General features: G+C 44.3%; 8 protein-coding genes across 8 annotated transcripts in view; 5 read left to right on the plus strand and 3 right to left on the minus strand.

The window, feature by feature from the left end:
• The window catches only part of LOC128274436 (trypsin 3A1-like), a 27,600-nt gene extending 16,832 nt beyond the window's left edge, over positions 1–10,768 (plus strand). The window contains exons 3-5 of the mRNA XM_053012641.1: positions 9,834–10,117; positions 10,175–10,503; positions 10,570–10,768. Coding sequence (XP_052868601.1) covers positions 9,834–10,117; positions 10,175–10,503; positions 10,570–10,768 — 812 coding nt within the window. The remainder of the gene's footprint in view (positions 1–9,833; positions 10,118–10,174; positions 10,504–10,569) is intronic.
• A 365-nt stretch (positions 10,769–11,133) lies between these two features.
• On the minus strand, positions 11,134–12,069 carry LOC128274439 (trypsin-7-like). The gene is made up of 3 exons (XM_053012644.1): positions 11,788–12,069; positions 11,398–11,732; positions 11,134–11,326 (listed from the first exon to the last, which is right to left on the minus strand). Exons 1-3 carry the CDS (start codon positions 12,067–12,069, stop codon positions 11,134–11,136), a joined length of 810 nt encoding a protein of 269 aa, XP_052868604.1.
• A 686-nt stretch (positions 12,070–12,755) lies between these two features.
• Positions 12,756–13,701, minus strand: LOC128272566 (trypsin alpha-3-like). Its single transcript, XM_053010393.1, has 3 exons — positions 13,426–13,701; positions 13,014–13,348; positions 12,756–12,948 (listed from the first exon to the last, which is right to left on the minus strand). The coding sequence occupies exons 1-3, from the start codon at positions 13,699–13,701 to the stop codon at positions 12,756–12,758; spliced, it is 804 nt and encodes a 267-aa protein (XP_052866353.1).
• Positions 13,702–14,799: 1,098 nt separating this feature from the next.
• LOC128274448 (trypsin alpha-like) lies at positions 14,800–15,732 on the plus strand. The gene is made up of 3 exons (XM_053012658.1): positions 14,800–15,066; positions 15,123–15,460; positions 15,528–15,732. The coding sequence occupies exons 1-3, from the start codon at positions 14,800–14,802 to the stop codon at positions 15,730–15,732; spliced, it is 810 nt and encodes a 269-aa protein (XP_052868618.1).
• Positions 15,733–17,357: 1,625 nt separating this feature from the next.
• On the minus strand, positions 17,358–18,330 carry LOC128274449 (trypsin 3A1-like). The gene is made up of 3 exons (XM_053012659.1): positions 18,043–18,330; positions 17,622–17,965; positions 17,358–17,550 (listed from the first exon to the last, which is right to left on the minus strand). Exons 1-3 carry the CDS (start codon positions 18,328–18,330, stop codon positions 17,358–17,360), a joined length of 825 nt encoding a protein of 274 aa, XP_052868619.1.
• A 917-nt stretch (positions 18,331–19,247) lies between these two features.
• LOC128275489 (trypsin alpha-like) lies at positions 19,248–20,196 on the plus strand. Its single transcript, XM_053014006.1, has 3 exons — positions 19,248–19,769; positions 19,833–19,933; positions 20,004–20,196. The coding sequence occupies exons 1-3, from the start codon at positions 19,248–19,250 to the stop codon at positions 20,194–20,196; spliced, it is 816 nt and encodes a 271-aa protein (XP_052869966.1).
• A 2,471-nt stretch (positions 20,197–22,667) lies between these two features.
• On the plus strand, positions 22,668–23,605 carry LOC128274868 (trypsin 3A1-like). Its single transcript, XM_053013199.1, has 3 exons — positions 22,668–23,180; positions 23,248–23,345; positions 23,413–23,605. Exons 1-3 carry the CDS (start codon positions 22,668–22,670, stop codon positions 23,603–23,605), a joined length of 804 nt encoding a protein of 267 aa, XP_052869159.1.
• A 550-nt stretch (positions 23,606–24,155) lies between these two features.
• LOC128274867 (trypsin alpha-4-like) lies at positions 24,156–25,169 on the plus strand. Its single transcript, XM_053013197.1, has 4 exons — positions 24,156–24,437; positions 24,508–24,738; positions 24,807–24,910; positions 24,977–25,169. Exons 1-4 carry the CDS (start codon positions 24,156–24,158, stop codon positions 25,167–25,169), a joined length of 810 nt encoding a protein of 269 aa, XP_052869157.1.
• The last annotated feature ends 673 nt before the right edge of the window (positions 25,170–25,842 follow it).

A 25,842-nucleotide genomic window follows, 5' to 3' on the forward strand; every position in this document is an offset into this window, starting at 1 on the left:
AAGAAATAGTTTTCCTTCTGAGGCTAATTCCAGTTCTTCCAGATGCAGCTTGAACTACCTTAGCAAACCCTTGACCATCAACAATGAATTCTGCATTGATAGCTACGCCTTGATAATTACCTTTTAGAAAATCAGCTAAAACATTCTTAGCCATCATTCCATGCATAGTCATACCTGGAACCCTTCCCATTGCATTCAAGTGATTCATGACTCTCTGATTATTGGGAAGCTTACTCACAAGGCCTCAAGAATTTCCTCCAATTTTAACCTCACTTGCTAATTGAATAAGCTGAAAACGTTTTTCCTCTGGTAGATTTGCAAGATAACGAATGAACTTTTCACTATCGATCTTGATCTAACTGAGATCTCTTATTTCATCTTTTTCTTCGTTAAATTAAACTCCATCATCCCAGGAGAATTCACATTCCTTAGCTTCTCTTATTCTTCTACTATGGCCACCTGAACTTGTACATGGTAAACATTCTTGTACTGCGCCTGAAGCTTCTCCTTGATCTGTAGACTCAACTTCTTGTTGCCGATTGTAATGTTCAAATACATCTTTAATCTCTTGATGTTCCTGCACATTAAAATCATCCTCCTTTTCGTCTACTAGATACTTTATGGTTTGCAAGTGACCAATAAAAGCAGCTAAGTGGAGAGGAGTACTGCCATCATGTTGCACTGCATTAAAATCAGCCTTCTTTTCGTCTACTAGATACTTTACGATTTCCAAGTGACCATGTAAAGCAGCGCAGTAGAGAGGAGTCCTGCCTCCTTTATCCTGTACATTGAAATCACCCTTCTTTTCGTCTACTAGATACTTTACGGTTTCCAAGTCACCATCCAAAGCAGCATCGTGGAGAGGAGTCCTGCCTTCTTCATCCTGTACATTAAAATCAGCCTTCTTTTCGTCTACTAGATACTTTAAGGTTTCCAAGTGACCATTACAAGCAGCGAATTGGAGAGGATTCCTGCCATCTTTTGTCACTGCATTAAAGTCAGCCTTCTTTTCGTCTACTAGATACTTTACGGTTTCCAAGTGACCATTAAAAGCAGCATTGTGGAGAGGACTGCGGCCATTCCTATTCTGTACATTGAAATCAGCCTCCTTTTCGTCTACTAGATACTTTACGGTTTCCAAGTGACCATTAAAAGCAGCGTAGTAGAGAGGAGTCCTGCCTTCTTTATCCTGTACATTAAAATCAGCCTTCTTTTCGTCTACTAGATACTTTACGGTTTCCAAGTGACCATTAAAAGCAGCGAAGAAGAGAGGAGTCTTGCCTTCTTTATCCTGTACATTAAAATCAACCTTCTTTTCGTTTACTAGATACTTTACGGTTTTCAAGTGGCCATGTAAAGCAGCATCGTGGAGAGAAGTACTGCCATCATTTCCCATTCCATTAAAGTCAGCCTTCTTTTCGTCTACTAGATACTTTAAGGTTTCTAAGTGACCATCAGAAGCAGCTAATTGGAGAGGAGTCCTGCCATTATTGTTCACTGCATTAAAATCAGCCTTCTTTTCGTCTACTAGATACTTTACGGTTTCCAAGTGACCATTTAGAGCAGCGAAGTGGAAAGGAGTATTGCCATCATGTTGCACTGCATTAAAATCAGCCTTCTTTTCGTCTACTAGATACTTTACGGTTTCCAAGTGACCATTTATAGCAGCGAAGTGGAGAGGAGCCCTGCCTTCTTTATCTTGTACATTAAAATCAGCCTTCTTTTTGTCTACTAGATACTTTACGGTTTCCAAGTGACCATTTAAAGCAGCGAAATGGAGATGAGTACTGCCATCATTTTGCACTGCATTAAAATCAGCGTTTTTTTCGTCTACTAAATACTTTACGGTTTCCAAGTGACCATTCACAGCAGCATATTGGAGAGGAGTCCTGCCTCCTTTATCCTGTACATTGAAATCACCCTTCTTTTCGTCTACTAGATACTTTACGGTTTCCAAGTCACCATCCAAAGCAGCATCGTGGAGAGGAGTCCTGCCTTCTTCATCCTGTACATTAAAATCAGCCTTCTTTTCGTCTACTAGATACTTTAAGGTTTCCAAGTGACCATTGCAAGCAGCGAATTGGAGAGGATTCCTGCCATCTTTTGTCACTGCATTAAAGTCAGCCTTCTTTTCGTCTACTAGATATTTTACGGTTTCCAAGTGACCATTAAAAGCAGCATTGTGGAGAGGACTGCGGCCATTCCTATTCTGTACATTAAAATCAGCCTCCTTTTCGTCTACTAGATACTTTACGGTTTCCAAGTGACCATTAAAAGCAGCATATTGGAGAGGAGTCCTGCCTTCTTTATCCTGTACATTAAAATCAGCCTTCTTTTCGTCTACTAGATACTTTACGGTTTCCAAGTGACCATTAAAAGCAGCGAAGAAGAGAGGAGTCCTGCCTTCTTTATCCTGTACATTAAAATCAGCCTTCTTTTCGTCTACTAAATACTTTACGGTTTCCAAGTGACCATTCACAGCAGCTAATTGGAGAGGAGTCCTGCCATCATTTTGCACTGCATTAAAATCAGCCTTCTTTTCATCTACTAGATACTTTATGGTTTCCAAGTGACCTCTCAAAGCAGCATAGTGGAGAGGAGTGCTGCCATTTGTTGTCACTGTATTAAAATCAGCCTTCTTTCCGTCTACTAGATATTTTACGGTTTCCAAGTGACCAACAAAAGCTGCTAAGTGGAGAGGAGTATTGGCTTCTTTATCCTGTACATTAAAATCAGCATTCTTTTCGTCTACTAGATACTTTACGGTTTCCAAGTTACCATTCAAAGCAGCAATGTGGAGAGGAGTATTGCCATAATTATTTTTAGCATTAATGACATCACTTACTTTATTTGAGCGATTTTTCTCTATGTTTGTTAATATAGCTTCAACTGTTTTTTTTTTACCACTTCTAGCAAGCAAATGTAGTGGAGTATTTTTATCTTCACCATAGATAGAATTATAAAAATTATTGATTAATTTATCATACTCACTTGCATGGCCCCAAATAGACGTAATATGATTTGCATCTTCGATAACTAAATTAGCACTTGTTACTAATTCTAAAGCTTTTCTTAAAACTTCTTCTTCCATTCCTTTTAATTCCAATTCCAATCTTATTACTTCCTGTACTAATCTATGTACACTTGATATTCCCGCCTTTAGATTGATCATTGAATACGTTTCAAGTAGCTCAACGGCGTTCCATAACTTATCTTCATCTCCTTCTAAACTTGAAAACAATCTTTCTATATAAATTTTATCAGGATCAAGATAAGCAATAATATCCATTATTTCTATCGCTTTCTTACCACTCTCTTCTTTTTGCTCTATGTTTGTAAGTGTTAATTGCCAGGTTGTGTACACTGTTTTAATATAACGGTCATTTCCATGCTTTGGTTTAAAATCAAGTAAGTATGTTTTTTTTGCCTCTTTCTTATATTCTTCTAAATAGTCGTTAATCCCAAATCTTTTTACTGTTCTCTTTTTTGACTTGTTACTTCGCTCATTTATGTATTCTGCTGCTTGCCGTAAAGCTAGTGGAAACCTTTGTAATGTTTCTGCTAATTCCTCAATTTTTTCGACTTGCGAACCATCATTTATGTCTAACGCTTTCTTTATGAATTCTGTAGCTTCCTCTGTAGTAAAATTATTCAATTGTACTACCACTATATTTCCCTCTTCACCTACGTCCCAATTTTGATTACGAGAAGTAATTAGTATATAAGGTTTATTACCAGATGGTGGAGATAATGGTAAAAATTGTTTTACATCCTTATATTCTTCAACGTTATCAAAAATAAACAGACTTTTCGTATCCTCAAATTGTTTATATACGTCTTTAATGATAGATTTGATATCTCTTTCGTGCATTTGTCTGTTTGTTTGTTGCTGCTCACTCTGTGGTTCATCATATCGGTTTCTAACCGTAGATAAAACATGTTTTTCCTCCAAAACAGGGATTTTTAACTCATAAGCTAATTCTTGAAACGATTTCTTTACACTTTCTTCTGTTTCAGCGTTTATCCATATAAGATTGCCTTTATAAACATCTGTGTACTTGAAAGCGTACTTTCTAGCCAATTCACTTTTACCTATCCCTCCTAAACCACTAATACAGGCTATTTGCGATATTACTGCTTGCCCACTATTACTTTGTAATGCATTATGCAAAGTTTTTAACTCTTCATCTCTTCCAGTAAATGATTTGACTGGTTCTTTCACATCAAACCAAACTTTCTCTTTGGTACTAGTTTTTTGACTAACTATTCTTTTGACTAACTCTTTAAAGTCTTTTACTTCCACTTGTCCAACTTTATCTTTATCATTAATTTTTTGTAACATCCATTCTATTTCTTGCTTTATCTCTTCTGAATTTAACTTTAAAGTATATCTATGTTCTTCTGATGGTCTCTGCTCATATTCTATGTAATATGACCCATTTAAAAGGTCGTCTATGTTCTCCCATTCAAAAGGAAGACGATAACCATATTTTTCAGGATTACCTCCATCTATTTTTCTGTAGTATTTGTCACAAACACCGTTGTCATTAATTGTTACTAAACCTACTCCCTCATACAAATCTGCAGTTTTCCATTTTTCTCTTTCATTTTTTACTGTATGCCCAGGCTTAGGTATAAGGCTTTTTATCCATTCTGGTATATATACTTTAATAAGTTTATCCGCTTTAAAAAAATGAGCAACCCGAGCACCAGATCCTTTTTTGACTTACCTAAAATGACACCTTTAGTTATCAAATCACAAAAATCTTTTTCATTCGTACTTAGATTTTTGTTCTTATAGTCATCTATAAAATCTATTGCTCTGTCCATAGCATCTGCTGCTAACTTTACCATTGCTCTTGCCGGAATTCCATTAGCATCAGTTAACTGTAATAAATTGACTTTCAAAACTACGAAAAATATAAATACCAGCTTCAACCAATGTTCTCCTAATAGAACCATTCTCTATCTGTCTAAATACATCGGTAATCCTTATAGCTTTTTGTCTATGACCTCTACCACTATAATGATCAAAAACAATGCTAGTAAATCTTCGTCCTACTGTGGATCCCCCTCCCGATCCTCCTGGTATACCTGATACAAATCCAATAGCTGCACCGGCTCCTGCTCCTCCTGCTGCTACTATGCTTCTTGTTCCACCTGATTTTGGTGTTGCTGCTACAGCGTCCTCTTCTCTGAACTCATTTAAATTTTCTTCAAATTTCTTAACAAAAACCGTTATAAATTCTTCTCGCAGTTCATTTGCCATCTTACTTTTTTCATGATTAGAAGATCCAGGTTGCTGAACATCAGATCTTTGCTCTGTCTGCTTCTCTTTTCTTACTTGTTCAGTCATTTTTGAACTAACAACCCCTTCTATTTTCAAGTAATCTTCTGGATGCTGTGTTTTAAGCATAATTTGTTGTTAATATTAAACCTAAGTATAATATCATATTAAGCTTGATCATCTTGTAATCAGAAAAATCAGCAGTGCATACGTATTCTAGCATTCTATTTTCTGGTAATTAATTTGTGTGTTTGAATTACAAATCTGTACTAATAAAAAAGCATTTATTTACTACTTTACTTTTAAGATTATTGTTTTGTTAACCTATTTTACTGAAATTTATTTTATTTTTTTCTCATTTCTCAAGAGGGTATGATCTTATATGTAAATAAGTATTATTAAAAACACCTTTAATATAGGCAGTTTCCACCATTTTACATAACATTTGTGAGAGCAAGTTTTTTTTAGTATGGTTAACTCCACTGTTTTATGAACTCATCTATGCCAAATCTAGTATAGCCACTAAACCCTAAACCTCAGAAAGGTGGGGTGTTAACGTTGCAAAACTGGTACCCTCGTCACGGGGCGCCATGTTACGTGACCCGCCAACGCCGCCTTACTCACCGCCCTTATCACTTGTTGCAGGGGGAGGACGTGAACGGTTCCGTTCGGAGAAGAAAACTCTAACACGAGGTTATCGGTTTGAACTCCGCCTTCAGACTGATTGATTTCTGAGGCGGTTCATGCTTTATTTATACTCGTGTGGCATAGATGTGCACCAATGTACACATAGATTTAAGTAAGCTGTTCTGTTTTTCAACAATTTCAGGCCTCGAGCCGAAATTTTGTATTGTTCATTCCTCTCTTGGTCTCTTCCCAATCGACTCTTATCTTCTTGCCTCTTCGCAATCGACTCTAATCTTCTTGCCCCTTCACAATCGACTGCTCACTTCTTATCTCCATGCGGTATGGCTGCACCTTTGCTCCACGCGGTTTTGGCACTCAGGCATGAGACCGGATGGCGAGTAATCGTTTTTAACCCGTTTAAGTGCCCGACGCAATCTCTAAACGCACACCTTAAACGCATTTGCTGAACGCATTCCCGTAACGCATACCTAAAGGCCTTTTTGGGTAAACCGTTCCTAAACCGAAATTATTTGTTACAAAGCACATGTACACCATTCCTACGCTCCCCTGCGAAATCATAAACACATGATTGGAATGAGGTCTTGTTTGTTTGTTTGTTTGTTTGTTTATTATTAAAATTCATTGGCCAGCATTGGCTAGATGAGCAGTGAATTGTACATTGTCAAGCAGTTGCACGCAACATAAGACTAAGCGAATCGCAGACGCTCCCTGAAGTCAGTCAAAGACAGATTGAAGTCGAAAAGTGACGCCACGGAGTTAAAACATCGAGACATAGCAGCCATGGGCTCGTGGCCGGCGTATTGGTGAGTTGAGCGCTGAGTTGACAACGGTTGACGGTAACGAGCTGTATGTCGGGGAACACTCAAACTGATCCTTTCCAGGAGTGCTGGTGCGTCAATGCCACCCAAGAGCAACTTCGCAACAAAGATCGCCTGGTGGTTTCGTCGACGGTTTTGAAGAGATTCAAGTCCTAGGAGGAGGCAGCGTACGTTGTAGTCAGGCGTGTTGTTGTAGCTAATCCATGGCAGCTTCCTCACCGCATAGCGCGTTAATTTCCGCTGGATTGCCTCCAACTCGACTGATAGGGTGACCAGACGATTGCGTTCGATTCGAGTGTAGATCTGACGAGGGAACAGTAGCCTTCACGCACATAGGGTCGTCAAATTCTTCAGTCATTTTAAACAGTAAACCTAAAGTACGATTGGCCCGCTTGATAATGTCCTCGTAGTGATCGGTGAACGATAGTTTGGCGTCGAGTATAACACCTAAGTCCTTGACTGCCAGCACGCGTCATAGGAGAGTATCCCCCGCATAGTAGTCGTGGGTTAGCGGTTGTGAGATGCGAGTGAAGGACAATACATTGCATCCCTAGCAGCTACCACCAAAATCGATAACCTATCTAAATGTTTGCAAGCACAGGTATGAAGTGTCGCGATGCGCAACAATCCATGCGCTTGCTAAAGCCGATGCGCGGTTCATACTAGGGCAAGTGTCGCTCGACAAGCGGGCCACCAAGGCACCGAAAAATGATGACCAAGTATTAAGGGTTCAATACGAAAGAACAAGTAGGAAGCGGCAAAATTTCCTTAAGCGACACACGACAACGAGTCGCCTCATTCTCGCTCATTAAACCATAGGTTAAGAACAAATTGTAAAACACTATATAAACCACGGACAAATGCGAAATAAAACAGAATTGAATTCAGATCTGGAACTGGAAGACTCTGTTCATTTCAGTCCCAGCTGGTGCCTTTCGGCTCACCTTAGCGTGGATACTGGCTAGGTTGATACCTGGGTCTGATTGTTGCCTCAGCGCCTATGTCTATGCAATTTGTTCGCCTGGCTGTTTTAATGACTGTGCCTACTTTTGGAAGTGTAGCCTAATGGTAGATCTAATGGAGTGGTCTCAAACTTATATTAGCATGTGGGCCGCATTGGAAAGTAACAGCTAGTCAGCGGGCCGCAGCACATAAAGAAATTTTTTTTTTATTGAATTTTACGCACTTTGATTTGGTTTGGATTTTAAATAACGTATCGGTCACTTCTGTGCCGGCAGCTGAACCGATAAGAACATTTTCTTGTGATTTTTTGTTGACTATCCTGACTAGTATAACGTAATTATATATTCCGCGGACCACCAGTTTGAGACCACTGATCTAATGGATTTATCACAGGGGTATTTTTTCCTATTTTTGAGAAAGTCAATAAATAACTAATTAAATTGTTTGTCACACTTAAGAAAACCTTTTCCTGTAAAAAAATATTTAACTTAAAAAGGTAGTATTCTTAAATTTGCAGGTTTGAGCTGTGAATTTGACACTAAGCATCATTCAAAATATAACCCTGAATTGGATGGTATGGAAAGCTTCATTTTCTCCAATTAAATAATACGCTTCTTCACAAATTGAAATGTCCAAACTTAAGATTTACAACTTTATGGAAAATTTGTTTAAGATAACAATGAACGAAATACTTTAATACTTTACTAGCCAGATCTGGTCTTACCACGACGCGTGCCCAAGACTTCTTGGGCACAGTTCCTTACGCATGTTCTTAAAGCGTTCCATCTCTCGTTCGTACTTGCCCCTTCATTTAGTGGTTGCAGCTATTCCCGGATGGCCTGTTTGTACAACTCTTGCATCCGTTCTTGTTTCAGGGAGTCCGTATTGAATCGAAGTTACGGTCGTAAGCAGCTCATCCACACCGACTCATTGTTCCCAGGCTTGCCAGAACCGCTATAGCTGCAGTTATGCGAATCCAGACAGCAACGTCACGGGTACCGACCGGCAGCGCCGCGACAGCATAACCAACAGGCAGCATGAAATGTCAGCGGTCAAGCCAAGGACTATTTCCCACGCTGGCAGCCCGGCAGCAGGTGCCAGCAGAAAACTAACACCCGCTAACACCTATTTTGAAAGTAATAAATTCAGTCTTCTCCAAACAGCCGAACCGTGCGTTTCGATCTGCGTTTAGAAAGAAACGTAACTTCGAGTCTGTGCGTTATTTCCGCCCCTTGTACTTGGGCGAGTACATCGGATCACAGAGCCAACCAGGCAGCGATCTGAGTCGAAAGGCCAAATCCGAAACGTTCTGACGTTTAGCAGTCTCGATTGATGTCGCCGATCAATCAAACCGTGATTGGATTGGAAGTAACTCCATCCGGGGACACCCACGTGGCTTTGTGGATGTCCTTTCACGCAAATGTGCCACTTCCAATCACCAGGTTCCTTGCGGATACAAATTTGATCAATCTGCAACTATTGTAGTCACTTTCTCTGTGTAGACTGATTTCTCTTTAATGTTAGTTTCGGTAGACGCGAAAGTAAACACATTTGCTTCCTTTTATTTTGCATTTCATCGTGCGTCGTCTGATAAGCACGGACCGGTTGATATTTGTCGGTGACGTTGTTGAACGGAGTGTTTTGTGGTGGAAGCTGTTGATTCGGTTCACTCTCCTTCGCCGAGGACGCCGTCACCGTAGTCGCAGAGGCTTGGATACGAAATGGGATCGCCCGACGGAATCGGGTGTTGATGCTGGGTCTGACTTTGTGACGCGCTGTAGCAACGGGCAGGTTCGCGAGAGATAACCGGTCACCTCACATATCTCTTGTTTGCAGATGCTAAAAGTGTAAGATAAAGCTCTGTTTGAGATTTTTTAATATAAGCCTCTGCACATCCCGTGCGGACTGTCATTGGTTGGTGACCGAAAACTAAGTTTGGCTTAAAAATTTGAAAGTTAGTGAGGCAGAGGCTGGTCTGCTCGAAAATGCCGCGGGCCTTCCTATTGGCCCTGTTGGTGGGACCAGTGTTTAGTTCTATTATCGGTAAACTGGCAACAATACGCGTAAGGTTAACGGGTTCATTTGTGTTTAAACATGTGTGGCGTACCAATTTGTAGATCATCAAAATTACTACTACTCGCGTCAGCCGGCCCTGTTTCGTTTGCTGATCAAACACCGCCTGTGGCCCAAGAATGAAACGATCGAGTACGAGAAACCGGAAATGGACCGTGACGCCCCATCGCCGTTTATTTTCGGTGGAGACTCTGCTTCCATTGATACCTATCCGTACCAGCTGTCGCTGCGCCACGAGGGAACGCACATATGTGGTGCATCGGTCATTTCCTCACGCTGGGCATTGAGTGCAGCCCACTGCTTAGATGATGCCACCTATCCGGCTGGAGTAAGTGTGCAGAGAACGCGACGTGCGTAGCGGGTTTGCTCACAAAACCATTTGCAGATCACGTTCCGAGGCGGGACTCCGCATCGCCTGGCTGGTGGCTATATTTTCAACGCGGACGAATACTATCTGCATCCGAAGTTCGATCGGCAAACGTTGGATTACGATGTGGCGGTAATACACGTGACCGCATCCTTTTTCATTGACCGCATCCAGGCGATAGCATTGGCGGACACCCACACGGTGTATCCTATCCCTTCGACCGCCACCGTAATTGGCTGGGGCACTGCGGAAGATGGTTATACGCCCCTAATACTGCAATCGCTACAAGTGTACCTTCAACAGCGCTCGTTGTGTGCGGCGTCGTGGATAGACCAGATAACGGAGCGGTAAGGATGCGCAGTTCGTCCTCGTGGTGTCCGATCGACCATGCTTACAGCCTTTCTCTCTTGCAGCATGTTCTGCGCCGGTGGCGGCGAAGTGGGCAAGGATGTCTGCAACGGAGACAGCGGTGGCCCGTTGATACTGAACGGGTATCAAATTGGTATCGTCTCATGGGGTTCGAATACTTGTGCCATCAACCTTCCGGGCGTGTACACGGCGCTTACCAACGATGAAGTTCGAGCGTTTATCAAAGTTTATGCCAGTGTCTGAATAAACGCTTAGCTTCGGGATATTTGTGTCAATGTGCCATATTAGAAATGTGTTTTCTTATTATTACGAAGTCTTTGATCGTAAAATCGTGGTTCAAGTTCTGGTGCCGCGAACCGGGCGTTTTATTGATACAAAGGGCAGAAAGAGATAAGTTCTGATTTAGCGTTGTAGACGATAGCATAATGTGCCGTATCATAAACGGTAGACGATAAGTGCGAGCAGTTACTGAACCCTGTTATCGCTGATAAGGCCGGAAATATGTATTGGTGTGGATCCGCACTCGGCGCAAGCATATTTCGGAAGTTTGTTTAACAAACTCATAACACCTATTTGCTGCCATAAACATTTATAGATGGTTTCGGACTTTAAACGCCTGCGTGCTCCTGGATGAAGCTTCGGATTGTCGGATGCGCAGTGCTGGCGTATATTGCAGGCTGTCTACCGGAACAATCATTCGATCCCCAGGACGAGACGCCCATTTGGTATCCGTGCACTACTAGTGGATTGCCACTGTCTCCGTTGCACGTGTCACGACCGACTTCGCCGGCGCACAGCATTCTGATGAAAAACAAACGAAACAATTTTGAATGTGTCTTACATCGCAATGATTGGTTCGGTAAGACCCTCACTCCTCTGTGATCCAGTCTGAAGGCCAGTAGTTGCGACACTCCTCGGTACTTATCAGCGGAACGTCGAACCATTGAAGTTGAACTGGTAGCGCGCCTGGGACGGTCTGAAGGCCCCAGCCCGAAACATTTACTCTCGTACCGGGAGCATACCCGCTCGTCGCAGGTGGTAAGGTAACTGTCGTGATAAACTGGCCTACCAAGTCCGAACCGACACGTACAAGGCTAACGTCAAACTCCATCGTGTAGTCACTGTAAAGAGGATGGTTGATGATTTGCTCCACTGAATAGATGGTTCCGCCGGCTAAGCGATTGGCACTACCGGCTCGTAGCGTTAGCTGAAAGAACGGCACTTTAGGTACTTTGGAACTAGGATTAACGACCGCTCCCTACCACATCCAGTTCCGGGGTTGGGAACGTGCAGTGAGCTGCTGATAACGCCCAGCGCAAGGCAATTATCGATGCTCCGCAGCCGTGAGCACCTCGTCGACGCAGGGATAGCTGGTAAGGGAACTCCTCGATCCGAGCATCGTACCCACCGACGATTTTGGCCCTTTCTGCCACTACAGCCGAAGGAAGTAGTGAAAGGTTTTCCTTAAGGCGACCCCTAGGATTGCAGGAGCCCCAGGCTACCAAGAGCAACAGGCACACCATTAGTTCGACGCGTACTTCCATCGCGATGTCGGATGCTGTTTCCAGCCACGTACAACATCAACTGAGAGTTTTCGTTTGCATACGATCACCGTGCGGGACTTTTTCGAATAATGATAACTTGTAGTTGATTAGATAGGACCAAAATCAATGGCGCCTGTGGTATCTGTGCAGAGATTGCTATGATTCAACGAAATCATTATTCAGTGTGTCAGTTCCACAACAGAACCGGTAAAGGGCGTTTACCCTGAGTTCCGTTAGTCCATCAAATAAAGACTTCGATTGTAAAGCTATGGAAGGGAGTCTTTTGTTAAACCTAATCGCACTAATAGGCTGTTGCGCATAAAACATGTGCAGAATGGTACTCAGTAGACAGAAGGTCTGAGAAATGATTTATTCAGGAGGTGAATCTCCAACAACTCGTTCCCGAAGCTAGACTCTGGCACTTCTGCCGACTCCAAAGTCGTGTAGCTCAACCGTTGGCCACGAGAAATAAAACCGTAGAACTAGCCTATGGTGGTCCCATCTAATCAAATATTCCAAGGCCGGAGTAAGGACTCCTCCGAATTATACTAATCAGGAGTACACCAGCCGACCCCACTCCTTGGTAGTTTGACCAAGCTAAAGAAAATAATAGCATAGTTTTGGTTGCTTTACTGTTTTTTATACTTCAAAAATTTCAGTACACAAACTCCCTGCAGAGAGAGTCTTTATACTCCGGTGTTCGACGAAATGAAGTTACGGATGGCAGCGTTTCCAACGTTGGCGTACACTCCTGGGAGTGGACCACCGCACTGCACAGCTCCCCACGAGACAACGCCGAACTGCTGTCCACCAGCGACCAGCGGGCCACCGCTGTCACCGTTGCACGAGTCGCGTCCAGTAGCGCCGGCGCAAACCATACTGAAAAGAAACGCGAAGGATATCAGCGGCTTGAACCTCTGGAACCCTGCCGATCGGATACTTACGCGGCGGTGATGCGTCCAGCTCCCCACTGAGAGCTGCAAGTGGCCTGGGCAACGACTGGGATGTTGACTGCGCGTAGGTCGACTGGGAGAGATCCTCCCGGAGCGGTAAGACCCCATCCAGAGACGACGCTGTTGGTACCAGCACCGAAACTTCCTCCATTGGCAATCAGACGGATCGACGCAATATTGGCACCAGAGAAGGAGGTGGTGATACGGATGACGCAGACATCGTTGTTCAGATTGTTGCTGTTGTACTGCGGGTGGTTGATGATCTGGGCGGCCTGGAAGATCAATCCACCGGCCGTTCGGCTAGCACTGCCTCCACGGAAGGAGATCTGGGAAGGGTTTAGGGAAAGTACGTACATTCAAACCTTGTACCTTCACGATAAGCAGCGTCGAGCGGAGTACTTACCGAGTTCACATTGGGCATCGGGAATGTGCAGTGTGCAGCGGATAGAGCCCAGTTGCCCGAGATAACCGAAGCGCCACAGATGTGGTTGCCGTTCTGGCGCAGCGACAGTTGGTACGGGAATTGGCTAATTGGGACCACTGAACCTCCGACGATACGGCCATTGTTCTCGGCAATGCTGCCAGCGTCAATGCGGACCTGCTTGGACCACCAATCGTCCTCGGTGGATCCAGCCAGAGCGCCGGCCACGAACAACGACAGCAGGATGAACGTCTTCATGATTAACTGTAGCTCCGTAACCAACACTGATGGTCTACGGTGCCACCGTTCGCTAGCTTTTATATAGGAGTCCTTATCACGCTGCCCAGGAGCACGCAGCGCACGGAGCGATGTTTTACCAAAAATCAGATGTTAACAAGCGATAACAAATAATCAATAAAATCGGGTAATTCCAGGTTGCAAGTCGGCGGCGGCAAAGATAAAATTGGCCAAGAAACCGCTCAGCCCTTATCGCTCGCTAGGTATATCGTCGTCCGGGGGGTTGGGACACTCTGTTTTCAAGTTAAACAGATTGGGGAAATCTCATCACGTCATACATTTACAATCGGGGGATTTTGGAACGTGCGTCTGCAGAGTTAAGCTTCGATTTAGCCATTTTTGCGATGGCAATAATCATGCAAAGTACGCTGTCACTAGTCTTGATGAAGAACGAGGCTCGACGAAAACGTAATGCGAGGTGGCCATCACATACTTTGATCGATCTATTCGTGCGACATGTTGCAGCTTGTTCCTAGACGAAAGTCTGTGCTAGTGGTCCACGCGATCACTTTGGGTCAGGAATGTACCTCTGTGCCGATGCGATCGTTTGTCATCGTTTCGTCCAGTTGTCAACAGTTCTGTTTTTGTGTCTATCTTATCATGGTTTGTTTGATGGAGCTTTGTTCTAAAGTATCGATGCAGCAGAAACTTGCTAGAACATTGCGCATGCGCAGTTTGCTATGTGTACTTGGACTGGGTAGCGTCTCTTAACTAACAATGTCTTTTTTTCATCGCACTAACCTTTGAATGAGGAATTTGAGAGGTGACTAAAAGTATATAAATTTAAATGTGCCAGATATGGGGGCAATCACCCCCATCAAGATGAGCGCTAAGAAATATGTAAAATTTTAGTATAAAACCACAAAAAGAGAGCACTCGTGCTATTTAGTACACATTTTTTCGTTCTGTAGGTCGCGTTTGCTCAGCTGCTATTGCGAGCTCCTGGCGTTCTGTTGTGGTGCGATTTGGGCTGCGATTGATGTTGGCCCACGAGCCGACATAAGCGGAATGTCTGCGAGGTGCCAGTACACTCGCGGATTAGGATCAGGAGCGAGTATAATGCACATTTCGCTGTTGACGTTCCTCGGACTGGCTTTGTTGTTCGATGTGGTGCAGCTCTCGGTGACCGCCGACTCCTTGTTGGACACAAAGAATAAGCGGCATGATGGAAGAATAGTTGGCGGTGCAGCAGTCACTATTGACAAATATCCCTACATCGTGTCCTTGAGGCGCAATTTGGATCACATTTGTGCAGGATCAGTCATTTCCTCGTACTATGCCGTGACTTGTGCCCATTGCACCTACTCAATGAGCTCGATCAGTGGTGTAAGTATTGAATACAACCGTTGCCACGCGCATCCCTAATCCGCAACCGTTTGCAGGTCACCATACACGCAGGATCTACTAGTCGCACGACGGGTGGTAAGGTATTTAATGTAACCGCTATCATCAGACATTCGGAGTACAATCCGACTACTTTCGACGTCGACGTCTCGGTAGTGCGCGTGAACGCCTCATTCACAGCGACCACCGGCGTTGGGATTGTGCAGTTGGCGGATCTTGATTTCGGCTATCCAGCCGGGACGATAGCCACCGTTCTCGGATGGGGTCGCACTACGACCGGTGGGTCACTTTCGGCTTCACTGCGAGCCGTTTCGATACCGATTATCAGCAACAGTGAATGTGCTGCGACGTGGAAAAACAACTCCATCACCAACACGTAAGGCTCTTTATCTCCTATCCGCAGCCTGCGCAGTGCAAATTCAAGCTCTTCGCTCTCCTCTCAGAATGATGTGCGCTGGGGCCAAAGGGCGCGATGCTTGCACAGGCGATAGCGGGGGGCCGCTGGTAGTCGCGTCCAACAACAGCAACACCAGCGTCCTCGCCGGTATGGTGTCCTGGGGATCGGCTTCGTGTGGGAGCGACTACCCGGGCGTGTACACGCGTGTCACAGCAGCGAAGATCCATAACTTCCTAATGCCGTACGTGTGAGAGATGGCGTACCAGGAAGGAACCATGACCAAGAGTGACCATGAGTGAAATATACAAGGGCTCTCTTAGACAGGAATGCTCTAGAATACTGAATGAGTCTTTTAACTTCAGCTATTAACCCACTGCTATGATAAACAAGATCCGATTTGTGACAAGAAAGGTGTCCAGGTGGTTTTTTCTGTTCAATTTTGCGCGGAGCAAAGTAAGATGTAGATGCCAAGCTAGATTCACACTGTTCGTATCAACGACAACGGCTTACGTTCAAATATTTATACAGCTTCGCAGACTGACACGTGCTGCGATGAGGAAATGTTGCGAATTCGAACCGAAAACCCCTTCGGACGGTTAATCAACGGTGTCGATCATTAGAGCGCATACTGAAAGCATGAAAGTGTTATTCAAAGTTAACGTTATGCTATAAATAGTATGTGAACTGGCAACAGTGTGTGTAGTTTACTTGTTTCTCAATTATGTATTGGTTAAAATTATGAGTATTCTGCTGCGGTCGATAATTACACAGCTGTACGGCACAGAAGTACTTTTCGAGTTTGCTGTCTTTTTGTTTATTTGTCCGCGTATTCTAATGACGTTAAAGTTAAATACAGTTCTGCAGTGATTGCTCATTTATACGTATATAAACCAGTAATATGATCTGACAAACCTTTTTCTTGCTCTGCATAAGTACTACTGGCGCTGTCGAAGACCGGAAACTCAATTGTGGTGTTCTGTGAAGCTTCGCAAGGACTTCGGTCGGTTCTTCGATCTAAAGCAGGATAGTAGGAGGATTCGTTGTGGACATTTCAGACTACCCTTACCGATTGTCATTATGGAGATACGGTAACCACATTTGTGGGGGGTCGCTAATACACTCACGGTATGCAGCCACCTTGGTCCATTAGGTCCACTATGTTCCCTAAGTCAACGGTTGAGGTTGTACGTTTTCTGAGGTCTATGGTGATGTTTTAACATTTATCACATTCCATTGTAGATAACGCGATGAAAAGATAAAGAGAGGAAGCGCAAATCATACGGACGAAGAAGAATTGGTATTTGCAGTGTAAGATATTATTGTACATCTTATATTTAACCGGAACACCTACCATAACGATGCTGCTGTTGTACGAATTGCTACATCATTTCCTGGCCATCGCAACATAACCCTGATAGGCACAGTGATTCCCGCAGCTACACCCAGCAGCAATCCGGGTTGGGGATTAACAAACGGCGACTGTAATGATCTATATATTGAGGATTGCCAGGGATTCACTGCCGTACGTTACGTCATCGTACTTGGCGGCTTAATACAAGAATAAACTACCCAGAACAAGGAAAACATATGTCTTATTGAGTGATGAAAACAGAAAACTGTGTGAGTTGTCGTTGGCATACGGTAGTACCGATCTATATTTGTTCAGATGCCTTTCGGGGAACCTTTGATTTGAACTCTGTTTCATTCGAGACTGATACGAGTACAACATTTTTTCATAAAGATTCTTAATCATCACCTTTTCCAATCACTCAACGAGTCTGTGAAGAATTGTATGTCAATGAAGTTGATGAAGCATTGTGATCTTGTTATTTATTAAACTGTTGGTGTATTGTTTGATCAGGAATTAGACCCCTTTTCACACTCCAGTATTGTTGAAGATAAATTGTCGCATATTTGCGTTTCCAACAAAGGTATAAATGGCGGGATAAGAACTACCACACTCTTCGTCACCCCACGAGACAAGCCCAACCTGCGTTCCGTTAAGCGTTAGCGGGCCTCCACTGTCTCCGTTGCACGAGTCGCGTCCTTTCTGACCGGCGCATATGCCCCTGGAGAAGAGTGAAAAAGAATGGTAATAACTTTATGAATTCCTCCCGTTTGGGTCATGCCAAAGACTTACGTTGTCGCAACGTATATAGGTGCCCAGGCCGTTTTGCAATAGGCGAAGCTAACAGTCGGCACTCTGACGGAACGTAGCGTGGGCGCCAGGGTCTCGTTGGAAGCGGTCAAACCCCATCCAGAGACGGTCACTATACTTCCCACCGGCACCTTCATACCAGCGTCGGCCAGCGGGATCGGTGCCACGTTGAGGTGGTTCAAGAAGGAACCATCGATACGCAGAACGCAAATATCGTTTGCGAAAGTATTTGGATTAAACCTTGGATTGGGAACTACTAGATCGACTTGGAAAACGACGCCCGATGCGTCAGCGCTTCTAATGTTGGTTCCACCGAGAAGCGTTAACTGTAATGGTCGGAATGGACAAACAAGAATATGTAGCTTGTGGCAGGTAGAGCAGGTACACGTGATTCTGTGCGTACATCCTCAGCTGGCGAAGGAGGACTTTGACAGTGGGCGGCCGTTAGTGACCAGGTTTCCGAGATAACCGACGCTCCGCAGATGTGGAATCCACGCTCTCGCAACGACAGCTGGAACGGGAATTTACTGATATCTGCCACAACTCCGCCGACAATTCGCCCACTAACTCGCGACGGTCCTTTGCCATCGGGAACTTGGACACGTTTTTGTCGCGACTCCCACACTTCCTGAGCCTCGTCGCTCAGCACCCCGACGGTGCACCACGTTAGTATTATAAGCAAGAACTTCATTTTGCGCCCAACGTCAAACCCAAAAGCGAACCAGAAACTGTTCTTCGACGGCGCGTTGCAGAATGGTTAAATAATAGAGATGAAGCGAACGGTAGCCAGCTGTTGGCACAGCTGAACTGTGTGTCCTTGAACGAGAGCCTATGAAACGGCATCTTCCTGGTTCCGACGTACGGGTCCGCCAACGTATTTTCGCCCGTTGATTGCTTTGCTGCTGTTATTCATTTCGAACGTTTTTGGGGGGCTTTGGGACAAACACTGTTTGAGGAAGTGTCTGTGACTTATCTGATCTTTTATGCAGCAAACGATCACCGGGGGCTTCTTCAGATTCAAATTGCCCTCAGTCCTTCAATCGTTAAGATAGCGATGCGTTGATTATCTGACAAAGCTTATCAATCGAAAGAGGTGTGCGTCCGACGACCGGTCAGCCCGGTCAGTCGCACTTAGCTTCCGTGTTGGGTATCGATGTGTTTGTAATCGCATTTCTGGTATTACCCATGATACATGTTTTGGCTAGGTATGAGACAAGAAATGGGTAGTCCCAGTGATTGGCGATTGATAGGCGGAGTTTCCACAGCGGAAGAAAACGTTACAGTTACCCCTTTCGCAATGTATTTAAAAAATGGTTTTTTATTTTCGTTTTACGATCTTTCCATCCGGTATATCCGGTATAAGCTTTGCAGTTGCAAACTGTTTCTTGAAGAAATTCGAACCAAGTAAATCGGGCGTCTCTCAGCTAATCTTCGTCTCATAAATCCTAATTACGCAATGAGCTTTAGATAGCAGTTTCGGCGGCCGATTGTATGACCGAGCGATATTTGATATTTTCTTTATCTGTCCGAAACCGTGGCCCATTGTTTCGGGGTATAAAAGGAGTTGGTCAAGCATTGGGGCACTAGTTCATTCAGGATCGGTAGAAGATGAAACTGTTCGTAGTGTTGGCACTGTTTGTGGCTTCGGTCGTTGCCGGCCCGGAGGAGGATGTGTGGCTGCAGTACAACCGCCGCCAGCCGGGAGGAGGTATCCGAGTGGAGCAGGATCGCCCACCGTTCCAGGGCCGCATCGTCGGGGGCACTGATGCCAACATTGCCAACTACCCGTACCAGCTTTCTCTGCGCCGTGTATCGCACAGCTGCGGTGCCTCCGTGATCGCCGCTCGCTGGGCCCTGTCTGCCGCTCACTGTACCTTCCCGGTGCCGGCCGTGACTGCCGTCTCGCTCCAGGGCGGCAGCTCGGACCGCACCCAGGGTGGCATCGTTTTCGCCATCGAAGAAATTATCAACCATCCGCAGTACAACGACTTCAATCTGGAAAACGATGTGTGCGTCCTGCGTACGGCCGTTGATTTGGTGGGACCCAACATCTCTCCGATCGGTCTCGATGTCTCGGGAGCTACGCATGTGCCTGGTAGCCGCGCCGTCCTCAGCGGATGGGGAATCGACGTACGTTTCTAGAGATTGCCCTATTATTTTGACGCACGCTAACGATTCTAATCTCACCAACAGGGCACTAACACCCTTCCAATTATTCTACAACGCGTCGACATCCCCGTTGTGGATCAAGCCGTGTGCGCAGGTGCATGGCCGTCCGGCTGGGTTACTCCAGAGTAAGTATCAGCCGTGTCCACGGAAGGGTAGTGATCTTCATTACATATTTCTCGCTTCCCATTGTTTCAGTATGATCTGCGCCAGCGAGCCAGGCCGAGATGCTTGCAACGGTGACAGCGGTGGCCCGCTGGTCGTTGCTGGACACCAGATCGGTATTGTGTCCTGGGGCGATGCTGCCTGCGTTGGAACCAGCCCCGGAGTGTTTGCGCGCGTTGCCTTCCCGCTCATCCGCAGCTTCATTCAGTCGACGACTGGAGTGTAACTTTATTGGACACAGCACAAAATATGACAACTTTTCCATGAGCAATTACTTGATTGTGTGCCGTTTCCAAGCTTTATTCTACACATCCGAAACAGACATTCGATAGTTGGGGCAGCATCAAATCGAATTTGATTCCTTATCGTACTGACAGACCTGATAAGGTTTCGGATTTCGTGGCTTAATCTATTACGTGCCATTTCACCTTGATTTGATAAGGTTTGAAACATATTCTTACATTATTTGGCTACGTTTTGGTGATATTCGAAACCTTCATGTCTAATAACCGAATAGCTGAAGGGCCATCCTCTGGGTCATGCTACTGGTTGCCAAGCCAACCCGCCCAATCAATGATAACATGACTCACAGTTGAACCTGTGAAGCGCAGTCTAATCTCAGATGGGTTGGAGAACGTCCAAAATCATTGTACTGGGACCGTCGGTTGAGATACAGTTTAAGTCGTAGATAAGATATGTTTTTTTTCGTGTCGTCGCTCGATCATAGAGTGATCATACCATTTATTTTGATGAATACTAGGGGTGTGCATTGAGAATCGGAATGTTAAAAAGATGGCTGTACCTGCCGATTGGGACTTCCCAGTTTTGCTGTTCATTCATCATTACCTTGTTTTGACATCAGGTAAATGAGTCCAGGTCGAAAAAAAATATATTTCGGTTTGCAACCCATCTTTGAAAGGGTTAGACCATGCCAACTTTTGTGCCTGAAAATTACGTTTTGCGGGGATTATTATTTTTCTGCCCCTGTTGAAGAAAACTGCTTCGGAATCGCACCAAATGCTTGTCGAGACTTGTATTTGGAAGATCGCAGTGCTTTAAGTGGTTTAAAAAATTCCAAAATGGCGATTTTGACTTTACAAAAAAGAAGCGTCCAAGGACTTCAAAAAACGGTTTTTCTGATGGGACAGAAAGGTGTGGTGTTTCACAAGCTCCTAAAATCGGATTAAAACGTTAATTCCGATCGCTACTGACATCAAATGATCAATTTGAACCATGCATTGATCGAAAACGACCAAAATGCAATTCTAGTGGGTTGCAATGGGGGCGCCTGGTGGCCCGTGGAATCAAGCACCAGGCGCACCAAAAAGCCAAACTGTTTGAGGATACTATCAAATCACTTGGATGGGAGTTGCTATCCCTCCCCGCGTTATTCACCAGACTTGGTTCTTTCCGAATATCATTCATTTTCATCGATGGGACACGTATTGGCTGAGCAGCCCTTCGTTTTTCTACGAGGAAGTCGAAATGGGATGACTAATTAATTTACTTAAAAAGTCGAAGAATTCTTTCGTCTGGGAATCCATGATTTAGCAGAGAGATAGGACAAATGTATAGCTAGCGGTGGCACATACTTTGAATAAAAAAGAAAATCGCATTAAAATTTTATAAACATTTTTGTGTGATTCCGGCATTCCGATTCTCAATGCACACCCCTAGTAAACACACGCCATTTATTTATATTTGAAATGTTTAAATTGCATCTATGATCTTTTAGTGGACTATTCGATATGTAGTTTTTTTTTATTTTCTATTTTGTACCAATATGTAAGTATACGTAAGTTTTAGTAGAAAGAAATGTTTAATACAAAGAATGTTTAGTAGGAAAATATACCATAATGCTGGTCGAAATAGTCTTACCGTTTGGGCATTTTGAACTCTGCTTAGATGAATCGTTTCTGAAGAAAAATCTCTCAACGAAGACATACCGACTTACTGACATTGACAAATATTCTTGAAAATTACAAATTATCGCGTTAAAGATAGATCGTGCTGCTAGCCAATTTCCGAACAGAAAATAACAGATAGGTAGCTGTATTTTATTTAATACAAAAAAACAGACAATGGAAAACGTAGCCTAGATGACAATTGACATCTTAACATAATTTAGAACTAACACTAACTCTAAACACAACTGACAAAACGAACGCAGAAGGTGGAGGCGGATATTAACGTACAGGAATACAAGATTAATCAAAGGACATATTAAACTGATTACTGATCAAGGGACATGTTAATGTCAAGAAGTGACGATAAATTTTTATACGTACGACAGAGAGCCAGTAATGGAGCATGAGGGTCGACCGCGCATCAATTCGAGGTTATGTCACCGTAACTAAATCACGCGATTGCTTCTTGAAATGTCGAAAAGCATTCGATGATTTCCAGTACAAATCTTGGGTAATGCCCCACTGATTCGAACTAGAATTAGAAGATTTATTGCTTGTGGCTGACGATTTGTTCCTACGATAAAAGATTTTCAATCATTTTATAGAACTTTAGCGGAAATTACCAGGAATTCGGGAAATCCGTGAGCCCGGTCGTACTCATCATTGTGCGTTGGGGATATTCCCGAAAGTGTAGATAAACGGCTAAATTCGACTTGATAAACGACGGACGCGACCAAATGTGACTATAAATGCAAGGTGCACGTTGTGTCCGGCACTTGAAAGCGTAAAGATGAAGGTGTGCTTTGTGTTGGCTGTGCTCGTTGTTAGCGGATCGGCAGGGCCGGCAGGAGTGGCTCGGTTTCGTTTCAATCGTCGTATGCCAGAGGCATATGACAGCCCAGAATGGACACCGTGGATCGTTGGAGGAACGGATGCGAACATTGCCCAGTATCCGTACCAACTGTCGCTGCAGCGACGTGATGGAGGACACTTCTGCGGAGCATCGATCATTGCGGCGCAATGGGCACTATCTGCCGCTCACTGCACCTTTCCGGCGCCAGCACCGAGTACCCTTCAGTTGCGTGCAGGATCATCGGATCGTACCCAAGGTGGTGTAGTGTTCGACATCGATCAGATTGTAAACCATCCCAACTACAATGAGGCGACAATACAGATTGATGTTTGTGTATTACACACCACGTCGGTCATGAGTGGACTGCATATAACTCCGGTTGCTTTGGACCCTTCCGGAGCGACCCATACACCGGGAACCAGAGCGGTAGTCAGTGGATGGGGTCTTAATGTAAGAAACACAACGAAAATTTACTATGTAATGAAAGTATTCCATTAACATTCTCTATTCGTTTTAGGCCGATCGAGTTTCCCCCATTATTCTGCAACGTGTCGACATCCCAATTATTTCTGATGCCGATTGCAGGGCAGCGTGGCCTGGATTTTTTTCGCCTGAGTAAGAATTAGAAAAGAAATTATTGAATAGTTTAGAGTACGTATTTTTCATAATCTTTTATTTCCAGTATGTTGTGCGCTAATGAGCCTGGACGTGATGCATGTTCAATGGACAGTGGCGGCCCATTGGTTGTCGCCGGTAGGCAGATCGGAATAGTGTCATGGGGAAACCCTTCCTGTCTGGGAACTGCGCCGGGAGGTTATGCTCGTGTCGCCTACCCAGCAATCCGAAGCTTCATTTTGGAAGTCACAGGTGTATGAGACATCAAAGCACTATGGAATAGTTTTATTTACACATTTTACATGTAAACGAAGAATAAAAATGCATAAATGATTTTATAATGAAGAGGTTAAGAGAAGAGGGAAGTTTTTTATATTGAAGAGGTTATATGATAGGATGCCGGCGAAGTTAAAACACGCGATCACAGTTTTTCATGTGTATTGGTTCTGTTGGTAGCTAGTTCTGTCCTGTGGCTATTCTATTTGTTTTCTGGTGGGTTGATACGATGCATTAAGAGCGGAACAGGAACGGAAGTAACTCTGCTGTTCCAAGTCCAGACCAGACCAGTTCACGTTTTTGATAAGCTTTTTTCCTGTTTTGCGCTGATTGCAGGCTGATAGTGTCAACTAATTTAATTGGCAGGCAGTCAACCTTTACCACCGGTTCGAACAATGATTGAGTGGGAACTGGTACGCTACTTCTGTCTGTGTAAAACTGCATCAGACGTATAAGAAAAACTCGAACTATAAATATTTGAAGGCATTCGTTGTGAACGCGTTACAGCAGTCGTCGGGGTTCAGCAGTGCAGGCATGAAGTCATTTTTTATTATTTGTGTGACTGCACTGACGGTGGCGAGCGGGTACGAGCGTCGAATGCAGCCAGATGGTGCTCAAACGGTTGACAGTGACGCAGTCCTGGGTGTGTTTGGGTTAAAAAAAATCATTGGAGGAGAACCGGTACGCATAGAAACACACCCGTACCAGCTTTCTCTACGCAACTACGACTACCACATCTGTGGCGCCTCGATCATCTCCAGCACTTGGGCGCTGACTGCGGCGCACTGTTTGCATCCTGATCCGGACCCTAGATCGGTAAGAAGGGTTCTCACGGACCAGGCGCAGCAGGGCCCAAAACGATGTGTTTGAATCGTCCTCGGTTTAGATTTCCCTCCGAGCTGGAACAACGCACAAGGCGACGGGAGGCAGAATATACAATGCTTCTCGAATTATCATCCACCCGATGTATAACCCCAGCTGGATGGACAACGATGTGGCAGTGATAAGTGTGGTTGCTCCATTCAGTGGTCCAAACATCAATCTGATTCAATTGGTCCCTATGCACTACGAACCAGTGGTTGGGATGCGTGCACTAGTGACCGGATGGGGACGCCAAGTGAGTCACTGTGGTGAAGGTTTAATCGAAGAACACAGAAGAAACTATTAACATCTTATCGTTGGCAGAGTGAAGAGTCTTCACAAGCGACGGCGCTCGCGGGTGTGGACATTCCCATCGTTGGCAAAGATGACTGCCTGAACCAATGGGCCGGAGTGATGGTGACACCGCAGTGAGTAGGGGCGGCCCGAGAAAGATAGCAAAGTGCGAGATTACAGCCACTAACTGTTGTTAACAGGATGATATGCGCCGGAGAGTTGGGTAGGGACTCTTGCAATGGCGACAGCGGCGGTCCACTGGTGTCCGGGGGACGCCAAATCGGCATCGTTTCCTGGGGGTCAACCAGGTGTGGTGGTCCACTGGCCGCTATCTACACACATTTGGGCAACCAAGCCATACGCACCTTTATCAGTGCCACTACGGGTGTTTGAGAAAGATTTGCGCGGAATGAATGAATGCACAGGAACAAATTATAATAAAGCTTTCAACTCAATGGGGCCGTTGTTATCAGTGAGTTTGCCTTTTTTTTCTGTGCCCTTTATCACGTCACTTTTAACGCACGTTATCGCACAAAACATGTTATCTGTCAACTGCCATTTGAAACCGAAAGCGTGCCCTGAAATAACCAACGTCAATGCGCTTTTCTTTCCCATATCTTGATTCGAAATGAATTCAGTGTGCGCTCGAAAGCTTCCATTTTGGCTTTTCTTTCCAAGCTTTGCATGGGAGCTTGGCAATTTAAGGTCAGCCAGAAACTTTCAGCTTTCAGAATTGACGAACAAATATGCTACGTTTAATAATACGTTTATGCTTTAATTTAATAAACATCAAGTCAAGTTCAACTACAGTAGTCCGTTTTCTATCAGAGCAACCTTTGGTGCGAAAAACCTCTGCAGTGATTGCACTCCTTCCAACTAGTTACGGCCTAGCAATCTTAACCTCACTTTTATGTTTTGAAATTGTTTTAAATTCAGTTAAATATCTTCAAACTTCATACAATTTTAACAAAGCAAATTTTGGTATGTCATCAATGGTTCGGTTGGTAATCAATTTTTATGTTGCCACGTTATAGTTATACCAATTATTAAAATATCACCATCACTA

The sequence above is a fragment of the Anopheles cruzii genome, chromosome 3 (genome assembly GCF_943734635.1).
Source record: "Anopheles cruzii chromosome 3, idAnoCruzAS_RS32_06, whole genome shotgun sequence".
NCBI lineage: Eukaryota > Metazoa > Arthropoda > Insecta > Diptera > Culicidae > Anopheles > Anopheles cruzii.

Bases quoted from the DNA above. Each gene is read 5' to 3' on its own strand.
- LOC128274867 (XM_053013197.1), top strand. From the start codon at position 24,156: ATGAAGTCATTTTTTATTATTTGTGTGACTGCACTGACGGTGGCGAGC. The intron at 24,739-24,806 runs GTGAGTCACTGT...TATCGTTGGCAG, and splicing joins TGACCGGATGGGGACGCCAA to AGTGAAGAGTCTTCACAAGC. The intron at 24,911-24,976 runs GTGAGTAGGGGC...TGTTGTTAACAG, and splicing joins GGAGTGATGGTGACACCGCA to GATGATATGCGCCGGAGAGT.
- LOC128275489 (XM_053014006.1), top strand. From the start codon at position 19,248: ATGAAACTGTTCGTAGTGTTGGCACTGTTTGTGGCTTCGGTCGTTGCC. The intron at 19,770-19,832 runs GTACGTTTCTAG...TCTCACCAACAG, and splicing joins TCAGCGGATGGGGAATCGAC to GGCACTAACACCCTTCCAAT. The intron at 19,934-20,003 runs GTAAGTATCAGC...CCATTGTTTCAG, and splicing joins TCCGGCTGGGTTACTCCAGA to TATGATCTGCGCCAGCGAGC.
- LOC128274449 (XM_053012659.1), bottom strand. From the start codon at position 18,330: ATGAAGTTCTTGCTTATAATACTAACGTGGTGCACCGTCGGGGTGCTG. The intron at 17,966-18,042 runs GTACGCACAGAA...CGACCATTACAG, and splicing joins CTCCTTCGCCAGCTGAGGAT to TTAACGCTTCTCGGTGGAAC. The intron at 17,551-17,621 runs GTAAGTCTTTGG...ACTCTTCTCCAG, and splicing joins CCTATATACGTTGCGACAAC to GGGCATATGCGCCGGTCAGA.
- LOC128274439 (XM_053012644.1), bottom strand. From the start codon at position 12,069: ATGGAAGTACGCGTCGAACTAATGGTGTGCCTGTTGCTCTTGGTAGCC. The intron at 11,733-11,787 runs GTAGGGAGCGGT...CCGTTCTTTCAG, and splicing joins CAACCCCGGAACTGGATGTG to CTAACGCTACGAGCCGGTAG. The intron at 11,327-11,397 runs GTGAGGGTCTTA...GTTTTTCATCAG, and splicing joins TCAGACTGGATCACAGAGGA to AATGCTGTGCGCCGGCGAAG.
- LOC128274448 (XM_053012658.1), top strand. From the start codon at position 14,800: ATGCACATTTCGCTGTTGACGTTCCTCGGACTGGCTTTGTTGTTCGAT. The intron at 15,067-15,122 runs GTAAGTATTGAA...AACCGTTTGCAG, and splicing joins CAATGAGCTCGATCAGTGGT to GTCACCATACACGCAGGATC. The intron at 15,461-15,527 runs GTAAGGCTCTTT...CTCTCCTCTCAG, and splicing joins AACAACTCCATCACCAACAC to AATGATGTGCGCTGGGGCCA.
- LOC128272566 (XM_053010393.1), bottom strand. From the start codon at position 13,701: ATGAAGACGTTCATCCTGCTGTCGTTGTTCGTGGCCGGCGCTCTGGCT. The intron at 13,349-13,425 runs GTAAGTACTCCG...AACCCTTCCCAG, and splicing joins CGATGCCCAATGTGAACTCG to ATCTCCTTCCGTGGAGGCAG. The intron at 12,949-13,013 runs GTAAGTATCCGA...GTTTCTTTTCAG, and splicing joins GCTGGACGCATCACCGCCGC to TATGGTTTGCGCCGGCGCTA.
- LOC128274868 (XM_053013199.1), top strand. From the start codon at position 22,668: ATGAAGGTGTGCTTTGTGTTGGCTGTGCTCGTTGTTAGCGGATCGGCA. The intron at 23,181-23,247 runs GTAAGAAACACA...TATTCGTTTTAG, and splicing joins TCAGTGGATGGGGTCTTAAT to GCCGATCGAGTTTCCCCCAT. The intron at 23,346-23,412 runs GTAAGAATTAGA...TTTTATTTCCAG, and splicing joins CCTGGATTTTTTTCGCCTGA to TATGTTGTGCGCTAATGAGC.